Source organism: Silene latifolia, chromosome 4, assembly GCF_048544455.1.
Source record: "Silene latifolia isolate original U9 population chromosome 4, ASM4854445v1, whole genome shotgun sequence".
NCBI lineage: Eukaryota > Viridiplantae > Streptophyta > Magnoliopsida > Caryophyllales > Caryophyllaceae > Silene > Silene latifolia.
In genome coordinates this window covers 36,786,132-36,803,143 of record NC_133529.1, presented here as the reverse complement: position 1 = coordinate 36,803,143, position 17,012 = coordinate 36,786,132, and the positions used below count along the sequence as shown (strand labels likewise).

The following is a 17,012-nucleotide window of genomic DNA, read 5'->3' as shown; positions in this document are numbered from 1 at the left end:
AATTCTTTCTTTGGTTTTTAAAACATTGAGGTTGTATCAAGTACTTGAGATAAATGGGTGCTTTTATACTTGAGTGGTAGATTTGCTTTAGAGAAATCCTAATATGTGATAGGATAGGTGAACAACGAATCTAACCAATTCATCAACCCTTAAGCGAGCGTTTATTTTTACCTTGATCAGTCATAGAGGTGTAATCCTTTAAGAGAGACTTGCATATAAGGAATGAGATGAATTGCCTTGACCCTCGTTTTGGAATTTGGTCGTTTTGTTATGATGGTACAATATCCAAATAGGCGTGACCTTGTTAGAGAGAACCTTAAGTCTTAGAAAGTGTATGGTTTAAGCCCTAAAATCCCCCTCGTACCTTTAATCATCTTCCTTCCCTTCGTTCATACCTTGATTAGATTTATTTCTTAAGTATAAAAGTTTACTTGTCGTTTCCTTGCCTTGAATACCTCTCTAATTCTAATGTCTCTTACTGGTGTTAACTAGTTACCTTTACTATTGACTCCTTTAATCTCACACCTCGTCATGTTCATGTATCCCATTGAAATTTCCTATCATTTCTTGACCTAATTATTGCTCTTGTTTCTTTAGTGGAGTGATGGCATTGTTGGCTACGTTGTAGAGTGAGTGAGATGCTCTTTGAGGATTCTTTGTGAACCTTAATTTCGTCAAAATTGGATTAGTGGAACTCGAGTTGAGTTGGGTAGGAAAAATTGTATGACAAACCTATTTACTTTTGGTTGGTGGTCTTTATGATTTGGGGAATGTGATCATCTATGCTTGTGAATTCGGGTGTGAATAAGATTTTGGTTTGGAGTGTTAGAAAGTATGAAGACCTTGAGATTTTGACCTTTGATTAAGGATTTTACCATAGTGAGAACTCCTAGTAGTCGATAGTTGGTTATGTGTGTAACTCTGTTAGTAGTTTTGATCCTTCGTGGAAATCGTTTATAGATGACTTATATTTGAGGGTTATGGAATCACAATTGTGGTGGAGTGACTTGACCCACGGGATAGCATAGGAGTAAAGTGTGCAAGTATTTTGAGGAAATTCTTGGGAGTTATGTGGTCATGAGTTACCGTTCAGGATGACTTTGTTGTTTGAGATTTGACTTTCTGGCGTTTCCTTGTTGTTTAAATTCCTTCCTTCCTTAAGCATGAGCATTTCCGTTCATACCTCTCTTCTTCGCTTCATCATGCTCCTCCTTTAAATTTGATACTCGTAACTTGTGAAATTCAATCTTTGATATCCTCGTAGACTCGATTTCAACACTTCTCCTAGGAAGTTCATCATAGCTCTTTTGTTGGTAAAGTTTGAACCCTCTTAGCGTACCTTGTGTTCATGATATCTAAGTTCTCTTCATTTCGTACTATTTCTAAACATTTCAAGCTACCACTTTTGATCCATTGTTAAAAGTTTATGTTACTTTTATAAAACCCTACCTATTTTAAAGGTTTGAAAATGGGAATTTGATTTAGTTCTCCTTTTGTTCTATGAGTACAACTCCTTTTTATTGATTTTAATTGCTAAACCCGAGTTACTTTTAATTTTGCTCAATTTCTAACTAACTTTGACCTACTTATGATTCCTTTGTCAGAGTTTAATATTATATTTTCGGAAATTTGACTCCATTTGAGTTTAAAAGTGAAACCTCTATCTCTAATTTGGCTTTGGCAAAAGAAAATTTGAGTGAATTACCTTTTTCTTTCGATTTTGACGTTGATCGGATGTTAGAACTCGTTATTTGAAACGTTTAATAACTTGTTCTACGCTTGTCGGCGAGTGATTTCTGTTTTAAATTTGTCTTTGACTTGGAAAGTTAGCTTTCTTGTGTGCACGACAAGAGCAATTTCGTTCCATGAATGAGACTTATACCTTTGAAAACTCTTCATTAATGTTTTTGAAAGTATTTTAATTTTTGATTTATACAAATGATTTGCTTTTGACCATATCTTCGATTTGGAATGTGATGTTCTTGAATGCGCAACGAGAGCATTTTCGTTCCTTTGATGAGAATCGTTTATTTTAAAATTTTATTTGAGACTTCTGAAAGGATTTTGATTCTTACGATAAGTAACCTTTTATTGTTTTGGTTACCAATTTTAAAAGTTCAGTTTTACTTTTTATAACCTTTCTTTTCTACCTTCAAGTTTCGAGGACGAAACTTTTTAAAAGATGGGGTGATTGTAACACCCGCGAATTTTCCATTTTGACATTTATAATTTAATTAACCATTCTATGGTCTTATTTATATTTTAAATTATTTAATTTAATTAATTTCATTATTAAACATGATTTTTATAAATATTATATTTTTAAAGCTTAAGTTATACAAAATAAATATTTTGGTCGGATAATAATGATAATAATAATAATATTCTCCGTCTTGAGTTGTAGTGGGCTTGAGACGTAAATTCATGTGTATATCGACTCAATTTTGCTTATTGGGCCTAGTATGACCAATGGACTCACCTACTACTCCTTCCTCCTCATCAAAATAATGAGGGAAACCCTAACCCCTCCTCCTTCCTCACAATTTCAGCAACACCACCACAAACACAAACACCATTTTCATACTCTCCTCTTACAAATCTTCAAACCACCAAGAGAGATTCCACACAAAACTCAATCAACAACAAACAAGTAAAACTTCGTGGGATATCTTTTCCCCAACGCACTTCGTTTTTAATTGTAAAACTTATTCATCTTACTTTTCATTTTCGTTTGATCACTTATGGTGGATTTCACACTTTAAACTTTAAAGGTTTTAAAAATCCCTTATTTTCCGCTTAGATTTAATAGTTCTTTTGATGCCTCATCGAGGGGTGTCACATAGCAGGTAGCCAGTCACATATTGTAATGAAAGCAAACAGAGGCACTAGTTGGTTTTATTGGTAGTTAAAATAGAGTTTGGAGTATTTTAAGCAGTACACGCATAGTTTAGAGTATTTATATCCATTAATCCTTTTTTTTTTTGGTACATAGATCAAGAGACATTTTTAAGATCTTCATCTGCTTCTAAATGTGTATTCATGAAAACTTGTCTTGTCTTCTGTAATATTCCTTGTATATATTGGTAATAATTTCTAAATCAAGTCGGGTTTCCGTCTTGGTAGACTTTCATTATGTTTACACTTCTTAATTATATGCATATGCAGCCACTTTGTAGGAGCTTATGTAGCAAGATCAAAGAATTGCGAGCCCATAGCCCAGTTTTGTAAGAGCTTACATGCATGTTCCTTAAAAGTTCTACAAGTCAAAGGCCCAAGTTAACCCATGGATCATTTTATGTAAGCAGTCCAGCGCTACCGAGTGTTCCTTAAGACAGGACTCGCATGAGCGAATAATTTTTTTTCTATAAAAATGTGCCCAATGCATAAAATAAAGGGTTATTTAATAAAAATAATCCAAAGTATGCCTCGTCTTCTCAAATTAATCCCAACCATACTTTAACCCGTATTAATCCGATCTTTACACTCATTTTTCTTATATCGCTTTATTGGAAGGGCAACCTGTTAAACAAGTTACCCCTTTCCCCTTTTATTATTTGAACCACCATTTTTGTTTCTTTGTTCTCACCTAATTTGCCAATCTTTATCATCCATCATCTTCCTTCTTTACCAATCTTCAAACAATCAAAACTCAATGAACCCCGTATACACCAGCATTCCCATAATATACACTTGTTTTGAAGTTGTCAGAATGCTAATCTTCACATCGACATTCACCTCACAGAGTCACAGCTGCTCAGATTCTCTGCCTTATGTTCTAACAGTGACTATTGAATTCTCATTGAAGTTGTGTAACCAAAGGAGCAGAATAATCTGAATTACCACCCACTGAGACCTCCAAAATCCTCTCAATCTAAAACCCCAGATGAAAAATCAAAATCGAATTTTCTTTTACCTTCTCCGTTGATTCTACTACAATGGCGTCTGACGAATTAGAGAGATGATGAAGGACGGAGATGATAGTAGGTGAGTAAAAAGTGGAGTACAATAACTATAAAGAGTAGATAAGTGAAAATTACTAAAGTAAAACGGTTGTAGCAAATCTAAAGATATATCAAATTTTGACAACCCTAGATTTTATGGGGAAATTGAGTAATGGGTAGTTAGTGTTTGAAGAAATAATTAATGGGTTTTTGATTGAATTGAGAAATTTGGGGAAAATAATTAAAGTTTCAATGAGATATTTGAAGACAAATAGGATTAAGATCACGCGAGTCATGCAAATAAAGAGGTAAAAAAATGGGATTAGTTGCTCATGGGTTTACTGGTAAAAAAAGTCATTGAAAAACGAAACAGACTGAAGAAGATGAAGATTTAAAGAAACCTACAAAGGTTCACTCTTCACCGGTTATAACAAGTCTAACATAAGGCTGGTGTATAAGAAAAATGATTATAAAGATCGGATTAATATGGGTTAAAGTATAGTTGGGATTAATTTGAGAAGACGAGACATAGTATGGATTATTCTCATTAAATATTATTGATGTCTAATTGGTAAATAGGCCAACTTTTTATTGAGGAAATAGCTAAAAGAACCCTAACAGTGGAGAACTTGGCAACAGGAGAAAATGTGTTCTTATAATCCTTTCCCTCAATTTGATTAAAGCCCTTAGCTACTAACCTTGCTTTATATCTCTCAACTGTACCATCTGCATGAAATTTAACCTTGTATACCCACTTGCAGCCAATTGGCTTGTGACCCGCTGGTAAAGTAGTCAAGTCCCAAGTACCATTCTTTTCTAATGCTTCAAGTTCTTTGGACATAGCTTGAACCCATTCTGGACTGACCTTGGCTTGCATGTAAGTGGTTGGTTCTTCCACAGTCATGACATTATTCAATGAGTGTGTTAAGTGTTCAGGATATGTGGACTGATCAAGGAGTGAAAAATGTAATTGATCCACAGAATTTGAGGCAACAGTATTCAGAGTAGGACATACAAAATCCTTGAATCTTGGGGGTGGTTGCCTAGCTCTATTTGACTGCCTAGGATTATTAATATTCTGATTATTACTAGGGTGATCCTGAGTAATACTGATTGCATTATTATTTGGAGGGATTTCATTATTGTTGATATGAACACTATTATCATGGAAGGTTGTATTGTCATTATTGTTGGAAGATATTTGAGTATTACTTGTAAGATCAGGAATGCTTTGTGTGTGAACCTCTTCTGAATCAGGAACAAAATGATAATCAAAGAAATTATCATCTTGAGTGGGAGTAGTAGTAGTGTCTTTGATTTGAGTCTTGTAGGGAAAGACATGTTCATGGAATATAACATCACGACTTACAATAAGTTTCTGTGAGTCCAGATCAAACAATTTATATGCCTTCTGACCATGAGGATACCCAAGGAACACACACCTCCTCCCTTTTGATTGGAACTTATCTCTATATCTGGAAGGTATTAGAGCAAAACATAGGCAACCTATGATTCTCATCTGATCATAAATAGGAGGATTACCCAGCAGAATCTCGTAAGGTGTTTTCCAAGATAATATTGGAGTGGGAAGTTTATTGATGATATAGGTGGCAGCTAGCAAAGCCTCACCCCAAAACCTTTTGGTCAAGTTGGCATTTAGCATAATAGCTCTAGCGGTCTCAACCAAATGACGATGTTTTCTCTCTACCCTTCCATTCTGTTGTGGCACACCTGGTGCACTCTTCTGATGTAACACTCCTTTCTCACTGAACAACCTCAGGCAGGATTCTTGGACAACTTCTGTCCCATTATCACTTCTGACAATCTTTATACACTTTCCATATTGTGTTCTAACCTGATTAAAGAAACTCTCTACAGTAGATGCTACTTGTGTTTTGTCCTTTAACAAAAAGGTCCAAGTAACCCTAGAGTGATCTTCTACTATGGTGAGGAAATAGTGTGCATTTGTGATGGATGCAATTTTATAAGGTCCCCAAAGGTCTATATGAATGAGATCAAACAAAGCAACAGCTCTGGAAGAATCTCTAAGGAAAGACAATTTATGAATTTTGGCCATAACACAAATATCACAAGTAAAAGATCGTAAATCACCACTTTGATTCCAGGAATATCTTTGCAATTTTACAATCAAGTGTGACCTAAACGTGCATGTAGTAAATCAATAGCATTATGTGCCTTACACCTATCAGCAGAAGAACATTGACAGCATACAGACACAAAATCATTATTAGTATTTACAACATCAAGTCTATTGACTCTAGAAACTTGCATTATCAAATGCTTCAACTTGTATAAACCTCCATCTTTCTGCCCAACAGCCAACACATGATTCTCATGGTCCTGTATGACACATTTTGCATTATCAAAATGTATCAGCAGATTATTTTTGGAGATCAATTTCCCTAAAGATAAGAGATTGTGTTTGAAGTCTGGCACAAATAAAACCTCATACAAGGTTATATCAGAAGTTATGATAATATTTCCAACTTGCTTTACCAGTTTAACTGATCCATCTGGTAAGCCAACCATCACAGGTTTAGATAATGACTTCAATTCAGTGAATAAATGCAATTGTGAGGACATATGGTCACTAGCTCCTGAATCTAGAATCTATTCAACATGATTTGCAGGAATTTTAGAGCAAGTAAAAGCATTAGAAGCTAGGATTATACCTGCATAGTTTGCGAGAGCGGAAGAATAATCCATGGATCCAGTAAACTTGGACTGCATAACATTTAGGACCTGAGTGCAAACCGCATTAACCAAGTCTTGATCAACCTTTGGATTACCCTTAGAAGACGCCCCTTGCTCAAGATTCTTGAAGTGTCCTCCTCTGTTATACTCAACCTCAAGCGGAGTGTCCTCTTGCATATCAGCATTATTAGCAGTAGAGTACTGTGTGTAATAAGGTTTGTTCTTCTTGTACTTAGAACCTGAATTACCATTTCCATGTCTGTTGAAATAGCTCGACCTTTGGTCTTCATTAAGAACCCAAAGAATTCTCGATAACGTGACCTCCTTTCTTACACTTAGGGCACCAACGCTCATCTACCTTTGCCTTCTTAGGATTAGCATTAGCATTGGCATCTCTCTTCCAAACATTCCAGGCTGCCTTACCATTACCGGTCTTATTCGCAGCTAAAGCACTTGCATCTTGTGCGGTTTGATTAACAATAAGAATTGATTTCTGACTTTCAATTTGTTGAACAAAAGAGTATACCTTGTTGATAGTCGGTAGAGGATCCATAGCAAGTACATTTTGCCTCAGATTCTCATAAGATTCTCCCAATCCCATGAGAAACATCATTACCTTGTCCTTTGAAGCAGAATCAAGGATTTTCTTCAAGATATTACATGAACACTTCTGAAGCGCTCCACATTTGCACTCCGGAAAAGCGTCTATTTCGTCAATCTCATCCCAGCGCCTCTTCAATTTGTTATAATACTCTGCTACAGAACCGTTGTCAAGGCGATATTGCGCAATTCCTTCTTGAGTGATATTGCAATGGAGCGTTTGATCGTCCGTAAGTCTCAACAATGTCGGACCACATCTGTTTTCTTGATTTAGCATTAAGAAAGGACTCCTTTATCTCTTTAGTTAAAGAGTGGAGAAGCCAGCAACGAATCATGTAATCGCAACGAAGCCACGCCTTGAACTTGTCGGAGTTCAGTTCCGACATAGTAATTGATCCGTCGAGAAAGCCTTCCTTATTCTTCGATCCGAGCGAAAGCATGACGCCGCGACTCCAATTATTGAAGTTCTTGCTATTAAATTCAGTGTGAACAAGCTTCATGTTCGGATGATCGGAAGTGGAGAGGAAAAGAGGATCATCGTATGGATTTTTGTAGATCTCACTATTCGTGCTTGAGTCGGAATTAATTTCTGGCATTTTCAATTGATTTTGGAGGAAACCTAATTTTTGAGATTTTTATGTGAGATTTTCGAGAGAAAACTTGATCGAAGGAAATCAAAAGAAATTAATGCTAATTGCAATGAATTAAGGAAGATTTTGAAGAAAAAAAATTGAATTTGTGATTTTGTGATGTAAAACCCTAAAATTTAGGGAAAATCAAAGAAATGATAACGAATGATTTGCGGAAGCGAAAAGAAAACGAATTAGGTATAGAGACAGGACTAGCCTGCTCTGATACCATGTGAAGAAGTGAAGGTGAAGCTTTCAAGCTCCATTAATGGCGGCTGATTGAATTGTAAAGGTAAGAAGATATTTATGATGAGTTGTAGAATATTTTGAGTTGATCAAAGAGTAAATAAAAGTGTGAATTGTATTAATAATTAATGAGTATGTACATGTATCTATTTATAATATGTACAGCTAAGCTCTATTACATTTACAGCTGTAAGTATAAGTCTTCCTATTTACAACAAAGCTACTAACAGCCTATATTCAACCAGGCTCCTTCTCACATCCCCCCCTCAAGTTAGAATTGCCTTGGAGAAATTGCAATCCTAACTTGGAGGATAAGAATATGTGTTGTGCTTGACCCAATGGCTTAGTTAACAAGTCAGCCAACTGCAAATTGGATCTGAGATATGTTGTAGATAGAAAACCTTCTTGAACTAAAAATCATGTTTTAAGTCGAGTTATTATTCATAAATAAAAGGATTCGAATGAGTTTTAAGTCTTGTCTAGATATGTAAAATTTAGATTTGGAAATTTTAGATCTTTGGCTGGTAGGATCTTGACCTAGAGTTGGGATAATTTTTATTTCATCTTCCATTATCTAATCAATGATACTCCCTCCCAGTCACTATAATGTTTCCTCTTTCTCGAAACGGATTATTCAACTAATGTTCCCCTTTCTATTTTTTAGAAACTTTTACTTTTATTTTATTCATTCCTCTCTCCTATCACCAAAAATCCCACACAACTCTTTTACTCATATTTTATTACTTTCCTTTATGTTTTGGCCCCACAATTCTTTATTTAACTACTAATAATTCATCCCTCTCTCCTATGACCAACCCCACACAACTCTTTTACTCCTATTTTAATACTTTTCCTTAAGTATTGTGCCCATATCAAATGAGAACAATATAGCGACTGGGAGGGAGTATGAGTTTACTTGTGGAAAAATGTACTCCTTCCGCCCCGGTCAATTGTTGTCCTTTGATTTTGGCACAAAGACCAAGAAAAGAGGAGAGGACTAATTATCAAATGACAAGTGGAACAAATTGGGTGTGAATGATCAAACTGCTCATTAAGTTCATTCTTAAAATAGAAAGAACAACAATTGACTCAGACACCCAAAAATGTAATAGAACAACGGAACATAGTGACTATCTCATCTTCATTTTCTCTATGCATTACATATAGTTCATTTTTTACTTATAATTCATAAAAAAGCATCAATGCCCGAGGATCCCACTATTCCAATTCTTTAACTAAATTTAAGCTTTGTATAAGACAATTATTTTTTGAAAAATGAGCAAATCTTTTCTATTATTATCCCTTAAATTTATAATACATTATACATTGTATTATTTGATATTCTCCATCCCCTATTTACTAAATGAATAGGCGATTCTACGTTTTTTCCCGCCTAAAATATTAACTTCTAATTGGGCTTTTAATTTTTGCATTCTACTATGGGTCAAGTCTAACGTAAAAAATGATTGCCAAAAAAAAATCCCCTATTTACTAAATAAATAGGCGATTCTACGTTTTTTCCCGCCTAAAATATTAACTTCTAATTGGGCTTTTAATTTTTGCATTCTACTATGGGCCAAGTCTAACGTAAAAAATGATTGCCAAAAAAAAAGTATAACTGATACCCGTCGTTGTGAGTACCAAAAATAAGATTTATAATTTCCTATTAAGACTAACCTAGGCTAGTGGTAACAGGGTCGAACCACAAGGAGGCAGACGTAATTTCTAGCTGTCTAATAAAAGTCTAAGGTAACAATTGTGGGGGTTGACTTGAATTGGTCTATAGCTAAGAGTAAATAAAAACAATAAACTAAAAAGACGGTTTAAACAGATAAAGAAGGGGTACTAGGATGATGGGTTTGTTATAGTTTCGGCGAAATACTAAACAGTCTAAATCAAAACACATGAGGCGGAAATAAAGAGGTCCTCTCGGTCCACTCTTAACAAATAGCATCTTTCGATCTCGCTATAGGTCCCTAATATCACTAATACTAACTTTCGTCCTGAAAAGTGATTTACGGTCTAAACTTTACCTATCTTTCGATCTCAATATAGTTTAGTCATTTTAATTGATGGTCTAACAACTGTCCCTATCTCTCAATCTAATGGGTCAATCATATCCTAAACATCCAACTAGTCGTGTGCACTCGATTCGTCGAATAAAGAATTAAATCAATTAAAACGAAAATAAAAACCTCACGTGGTCAGACGATCGACCGGGTAGGGTGGTCGATCGACCAACACGCGAGTCAGGCCGTGTTCTTTATATTGCCGCCTACGCTATAATTCCCCTACATCCTAGCACAATTGATTTAGCTACTCATGCTGATGGGTATAACAACAATAAAACTAATGAAATAAACAAAAGAATTCATACTTGAAACGATAAAATAAACAATTGACATAAACGATGATAAAGGTTTCGGGAGACTAACTAACAATTCTACACTATGAGCAATAAAGTAATGACACTGAAAATAGGGCAGGAAGAATACCGAAGTTGCAGAAGAACGATTGAGAAACGAAAATTCCGATGCTAAACAATATTCCCAAACCCTAATTATCAAACTAAATGTTACTGTATAAAGACTTGATTAAAAACTGAATGAAAACTGAATAAATTTCTGAATGATTATTCTCTTGTTCTCGGTTACGTTATATAGCAAACATACGTAACACTTATTATCAAAACCTAAACATAGTGGGCTTCAAGTTCCTCGATCTTTTAATTCTCGTCTGGAATAGCAGATTGATCGATCGACTGAGCATGGCGGTCGATCGACTGGTCTTCAGTATAAGTAGCTTCTGGAACCCGCAGGTTGGTCGATCGACTGAAGGTAGTGGTCGATCGACTGCTCGAGCTGCTACTTGACTTCTATAATCTCGTGGATTTGTCTTTCGGGCCTTGAATTGCGCACCAAGTTCGTTCCTCGGGTGAATACTTCACGTCAAATGCAATGCAGGATACTCGGGGACGGATTTAGCTCGATTTCCGCTGGATTCTTCACATTTCTGCAATAATGTACAAAAATACGGAAGTAGACGGAAACAGGGAGAAATGTAGCATAAACTACATGAATGAGCTCTGAAATGCGTGTAAAATGGGATGTAAAACATCATATAAATGACACGCATCAAACTTCCCCAAACCAAACCCTTGCTTGTCCCCAAGCAAGAACTAGACTCGATCTAATGACCTAATGGAACGAGTTCAATCTCAGAGCGAAATGCAACAAGTAAAGCCTAAACCAATTTAATGCTACAACTAACAATCAATTAGTAACATGAATCATGCAAACGAGTTATGAGGTCGTTAGATACTGCTGAACCGTTAACTGTAGAGACTTTATCAAATCGGACTCTCACGGGTCGCTCGTATCACTCAATAAGCACAGGTGAAAAATGTAAGATAGAAAGAAGAAAATATGTAATGACTCTCACCTAACTACGACCTATAAGAACATGCCTGCAGTCTAATATGAAAGTAATCTCTACAACCGTACATACGCATTCCAACCAACAAGAGACCATGACACATGCCGAGGTATATATGTGGATATGTGAGGTATGGGCAAGAAGAGGCAAAACATTTATGGAAAAGTGGAGGTACAGGTGATCAAGCTAGCACCAAAACGGAACCACATGGCAACATCCAACTTCTTGCTCAAAAACAAATGGAGCGGTGCTATAGCAAACACAAATCTCACAATCTCCAGGTATAAAGGTAATCAACTAACTCCCCATAAAATATGAATAATACATGGGAGCAAAAATCGCCAAAAGATAAAGGCTTGAATTATGCGAATTGATTCTTTCTCTTCCTCTCGAACCTCAGTCGATCGACCAAAAGGGGTAGTCGATCGACTGCACGAACAGTACATAACTTTTTTTTTTTCCTTCTTTTCGAATCATTTTTTCATCTTTTTTTTCTTTCTTTTTCTTTCTTTTTCTTTTTTTCTTTCCTTTCATCTTCCCAACAACATCTCAAACATGAGCATATGCCACCAAAAATGAAGTAACAATCCCGAAAACTAAACTACTAGCTTGACAAGGGCAGGCTATATGTAGGATGTAGTAATGGGACAAAAAGGCTATTTTTGGCAGTGTGGAGCTTATGGGCAAAAATTAATAAAGGAAAACCTCTACCACATGTGTCAACTAACCACAGACCGAATGCGTACAGGTATTAAGCAGATTAAGTTCATATTTATGCACATTTATGTGACATGCCTCATAAGGAGTACTACTCACATTCCTAAATAAACTGGTCATAGATGTCACCAGTTATAAGCTCTAAATCTCAGAAATATGATGTAGCTTGCCAATTTTCTAAGTCAAGTCTCAAGTCCAGCAAGAATGTAACGAAAACTCGTAGATATGCATTTATACGATTCTACTAATAACATGTTAATCAAGCAAGGCTTAGGAAAAACAGGTGCAAAATGCAATATCATCCTTGAAATACTACCGTTCCGACTCAACCTATATATATGCTAAAATAAACGTGCATTTTATGGAAACTTTTGAAATTTTTCAATTTTTTTTGAATTTCGGCATAATATAAAATGAAATGAACAATGCAAAACAGAATGTAAACGTGAATGCAAGCAAATGATATGCGACGCAAAACCCTTCCCCAAACCAAATCGCACAATGTCCCCATTGTGCAAAATCATGTAATGAAGAAAAGAGAAATGGGAATTTGCGGGAAAATAAATAAAAATGACATGAAGTGGAAATCGGGAACTTACAAGACTTTAAGCGCAGCAAAGGAAACCTCCCCAAACCAGCGTGAGCTGGGAGGTTTCAGTAGCCAGCAGTGCTACCAATAAGTACCTGAAAGACAAATAAAACCCACGCATAAAATCGAGAAAGACAATTTTGAAGCGGTAAATATGTGCACAAATGAGAAAATTAGAAGAAATAAATAATTTGACGGAAAGTAAAGTGGAGTATAAAACTCCCTTATGTCCGCATATCGACCAAACACAGCAGGGGAGAGGTCGTGAACAGGTACAACAGCGTCCCTGGTCGATCGACCAAAAAGGGGCAGTCGATCGACCAATGTCTCAGGAACAGTAGCTCCTGAAAGTGCAACTCAGTCGATCGACCAATGTAGCCAGTCGATCGACTGAAAATACTGCTGTATTCCTTATTTCTTCGTATTTGCTCAATTACTTGAGCTAATGAGGTCTAAAAACCTGCAAGTGCCCAATAATACGCGCCCAAAATTGCGCAAAACCCAGAATAAAGTCTCAAACGTATAAAATCCTAAGCAAGCAGAATAAAATGCGAAGTTTCGCGCACACAAAAGCAATAAAAAGTGTCTAACAAAAGCAAATAAAATAAAGTTTATAAAGAGCTCGATCAACTAATAGTTGATCAAGAATGGCCACGGTATGGCCCACTTCGTCGGCTTCTGGCTACTAGAGGTAGCCTCAACGGTGCTTATTTGATCAGCTGCACCATCCTTAGCTTCCACGTCCGCTGAACTCAATGGCTCAACACTCTCATCATCTCCCCATCAATGATCTCTTCGGGCTTGTCGAGAATCCAAATCGACTCTCGGCTTTGACCGCCTCGTCATCAACTTCCTCATCAATTCCATAGCTCAAGCAACCAAGACCTCCTCTTTGAATGATCGGCTTCTTTACGATTGAAGCAACTTGCAGCACTTCCTTCCCCAAACCAGCTCCTGCAACATCTAAAACAACAGATTCTTCCTCCTTTTTGCTCCCAGTCTGGGGCGGAGGTGTCAACACAGAAGTAGTAATAGAGACAGGCAATACAGGAAGCACAAAGTACGATTTCTTTTCAGAAACCGTATTATAAGTCACAGGCCACATGGGGTCCTTTTTCTTAGCAGGTTGGGCAAAAACAATGGAGTGCTTTCCCACTTTGAAAGTCAAGGTTCCTAGACCGACATCTATGACTGCACCAGCAGTGTGCAGAAATGGCCTACCCAAAATAATGGGAATATGAGCATCCTCAGGCATATCAAGGACCACAAAGTCTACAGGGAAGAAAAACTTCCCTATTTGGACAGGGATGTCCTCTAAGACTCCTACGGGTTGGACCGCAGAGCGATCGGCCATCTGGACGGTCATGTCGGTCACTGCAAACCTAGTCAGTTTAAGCTTCCTAGCTAGAATCAAAGGCATGACGCTTATACTAGCTCCTAAGTCACATAATGCCTTCTCAATAGAGAAGGTACCTATATTTCAAGGAACGGAAAAGCTACCCGGGTCCTCTAGCTTATGGGGTGCAGTGTGAGACAGATAAGAGCATGACTCTTTGGTTAATGTGACAGTATGGACATGTTCAAGTGACTTTTTCTTAGACAGGAGTTGTTTCATGAACTTAGTGTAGGCAGGCACTTGATTGACCAACTCAAGGAAAGGAACTTGTACATTCAAACTACGAATAACCTTTTCAAATTTATTGAAAGATACCTGTTCCTTTGTCGGCACTAGTCTCTCCGGATATGGGGCTGTAAGAAGTTGCTTAGCCCTCTCCTCTAAATCGCGCGTGCCGGCATCCGTGGACTTAGGCTGGAAGTCCACTGCTTTCTCCTTGTTGAAGCTCGAACCCTCCTCAGACCGTCTCAAATGTGAGCCATTAACCGTCATCGGATCGAACTTCGGAGCCGGGACTGACCCATCAGCACTCGGATCTTTCCCCAATATTTTCGGGATTGTCGTGCCACGAAACAAATGGTCCCTTAGATTATCGGGCATTGAAGGACGAAATTTCTCACTATCAGCAGTGATCTCGGTCGATCGACCACTATCCTTAGTCGATCGACCGAGGTGTCTGATTCCGAAAATTTGTTGTAACCCGCATATCGATCGATCGGCCAGGGTGTATCGATCGATCGACGATATACCCAATAGACGCCTTTTTCTTTGAATTATTCGCTACAGCTTTCTTTTGACTCGGATCTGCCTCATTCTTTTCAACAGCGTCCTCGACCATGGCAGGCCCCCCCCAGGGTGGACCCACTCCTCAATGTGATAGCGTTTAGGGTCTCCTTTTGGTCGGTTTGAGTCGGTAAGTGTCCCGGAGCTCGAGTGGTACTCTTACTAGCCAATTGAGCAATTTGGCTCTCTAGTAGCTTCATCCCGGCCTCTCTTGCTTGGGACTCCTTCAGCAACAAGTTCTTGAACTCGGCAAAATCGAATCGTGGGATTGTTGTTGCTTCTTTGCGGCACATAAGGAGGTTTTTTATATTGTTGTTGCTTTTGATGAGGGGGCACATAGGGTTGTCTTTGCGGAGGGTGGAGTTGGATTCGGGACATTACGCTACTCCACCTCAGGTTGGGATGGAGGACATTAGGCTCATAATAGGTGTTTGTCTGCCTATAATGTTGAAAGGCAGCACAAGACTCAAAGGGACTAGGACAATTCTTCGAAACGTGTCCCTCAGCTCCGCACCTTTCACAGACGAAAGGACCGTCTGACACAGCATTTACTTGGTAAATACCCCCCTTTGAAGCTCCTCCTAATTCATATTTGTCAAATCTCGCAGTGAGAGCTTCAAGTGCAGCAACAGAGGAAGATTCAGCAGCTCTCCTCTGGTTCCCTCTGGAATTCCCATACTCAGCCTTGTGGGTGGCTAGATCGTCGATGATCTTCCACCCCTTGGTCTCTCCCAAGTTCTCAGCAAATCGGCCATTGGGCGCAAACATCCAAAATAGCCCTCGATCGTCATACAGCCCATTATAGAAATGATTGCACAAGCTCCATTTTTCGAAACCATGGTGCGGTATGGTTCGCACCAGCTTCTTAAATCGGACCCATGCCTCGTGGAAGTTCTCATCCGGCCCTTGTTTGAAACTCGTGATTTGAGCTCTAATAGCAATCGTCTTTGAAGCAGAAAAGTACTTCTTGTAGAATGCCAATGCCAAGGAATTCCAGTCGGTGATCCCATGAGCAGCTCGATCCAGATCTCTATACCACTCCCTTGCAGCATCACGGAGCGAGAAAATGAACATGGTCTCCTTGATCTGGTCTTGGGTCACGCCGGCTGGTGGGGGTATGGAACAACAATGAGTCAATAAATGTCTCCATATGCTTAGCCGCATCTTCATTTGCGCTCCCAATCTGTTTCTCTCAACCATACTAATGTATGAAGGCTTTGGTTCGAATTTCCTGTCATCTCCTGGTAATTCGAACCCCTTATATAAATTTGCACCGCGTCGGCTCAGAATGACTAGCTATACTCGCTTCCTCGCCATGACCGGAATTTACGGAGAAGTGACTGTCTCGGCTGAAGAGGTGGAAACGGGTGAAGAATGTGGATCTTCCTCGAACAGCTCGTTCTCGTAATAGCTTGACAGTACTCGGCTCTTCCTCTCATCGGTAATATCCTTTGTGATCGTCTCAACTCGCGCAAAGATTTCTCAATCTCGGGATTGAATGGTACTAGTTCACCACCCCGTGATCTCGCGCATAAAGAGGAAACTACAAAAAGAATATAAGAAGAGTTTAAGGAACATAAGTCCCTTAAACTAAGAAAGACTAAATTAAAACAACTAAAAATTAGAACTATTGCCTCCCGAAGAACGGCGCCAAAATTTGATACCCGTCGTTGTGAGTGCCAAAAATAAGATTTATAATTTCCTATTAAGACTAACCTAGGCTAGTGGTAACAGGGTCGAACCACAAGGAGGCAGACGTAATTTCTAGCTGTCTAATAAAAGTCTAAGGTAACAATTGTGGGGGTTGAATTGGATTGGTCTATAGCTAAGAGTAAATAAAAACAATAAACTAAAAAGACGGTTTAAACAGATAAAGAAGGGGTACTAGGATGATCGGTTTGTTATAGTTTCGGCGGCAGCATACTAAACAGGTCTAAATCAAAACACATGAGGCGGGAAAT

General features: G+C 38.0%; 1 protein-coding gene across 1 annotated transcript; it reads right to left on the bottom strand.

The window, feature by feature from the left end:
- Positions 1–6,030: 6,030 nt before the first annotated feature.
- On the bottom strand, positions 6,031–8,248 carry LOC141653430 (uncharacterized). Its single transcript, XM_074461194.1, has 2 exons — positions 6,635–8,248; positions 6,031–6,302 (listed from the first exon to the last, which is right to left on the bottom strand). Exons 1-2 carry the CDS (start codon positions 7,008–7,010, stop codon positions 6,295–6,297), a joined length of 384 nt encoding a protein of 127 aa, XP_074317295.1. The 5' UTR covers positions 7,011–8,248; the 3' UTR covers positions 6,031–6,294.
- Between the last annotated feature and the right edge of the window lie 8,764 nt (positions 8,249–17,012).

Coding starts and splice junctions, on each gene's coding strand:
- LOC141653430 (XM_074461194.1), bottom strand. CDS start 7,010: ATGAGCGTTGGTGCCCTAAGTGTAAGAAAGGAGGTCACGTTATCGAGA.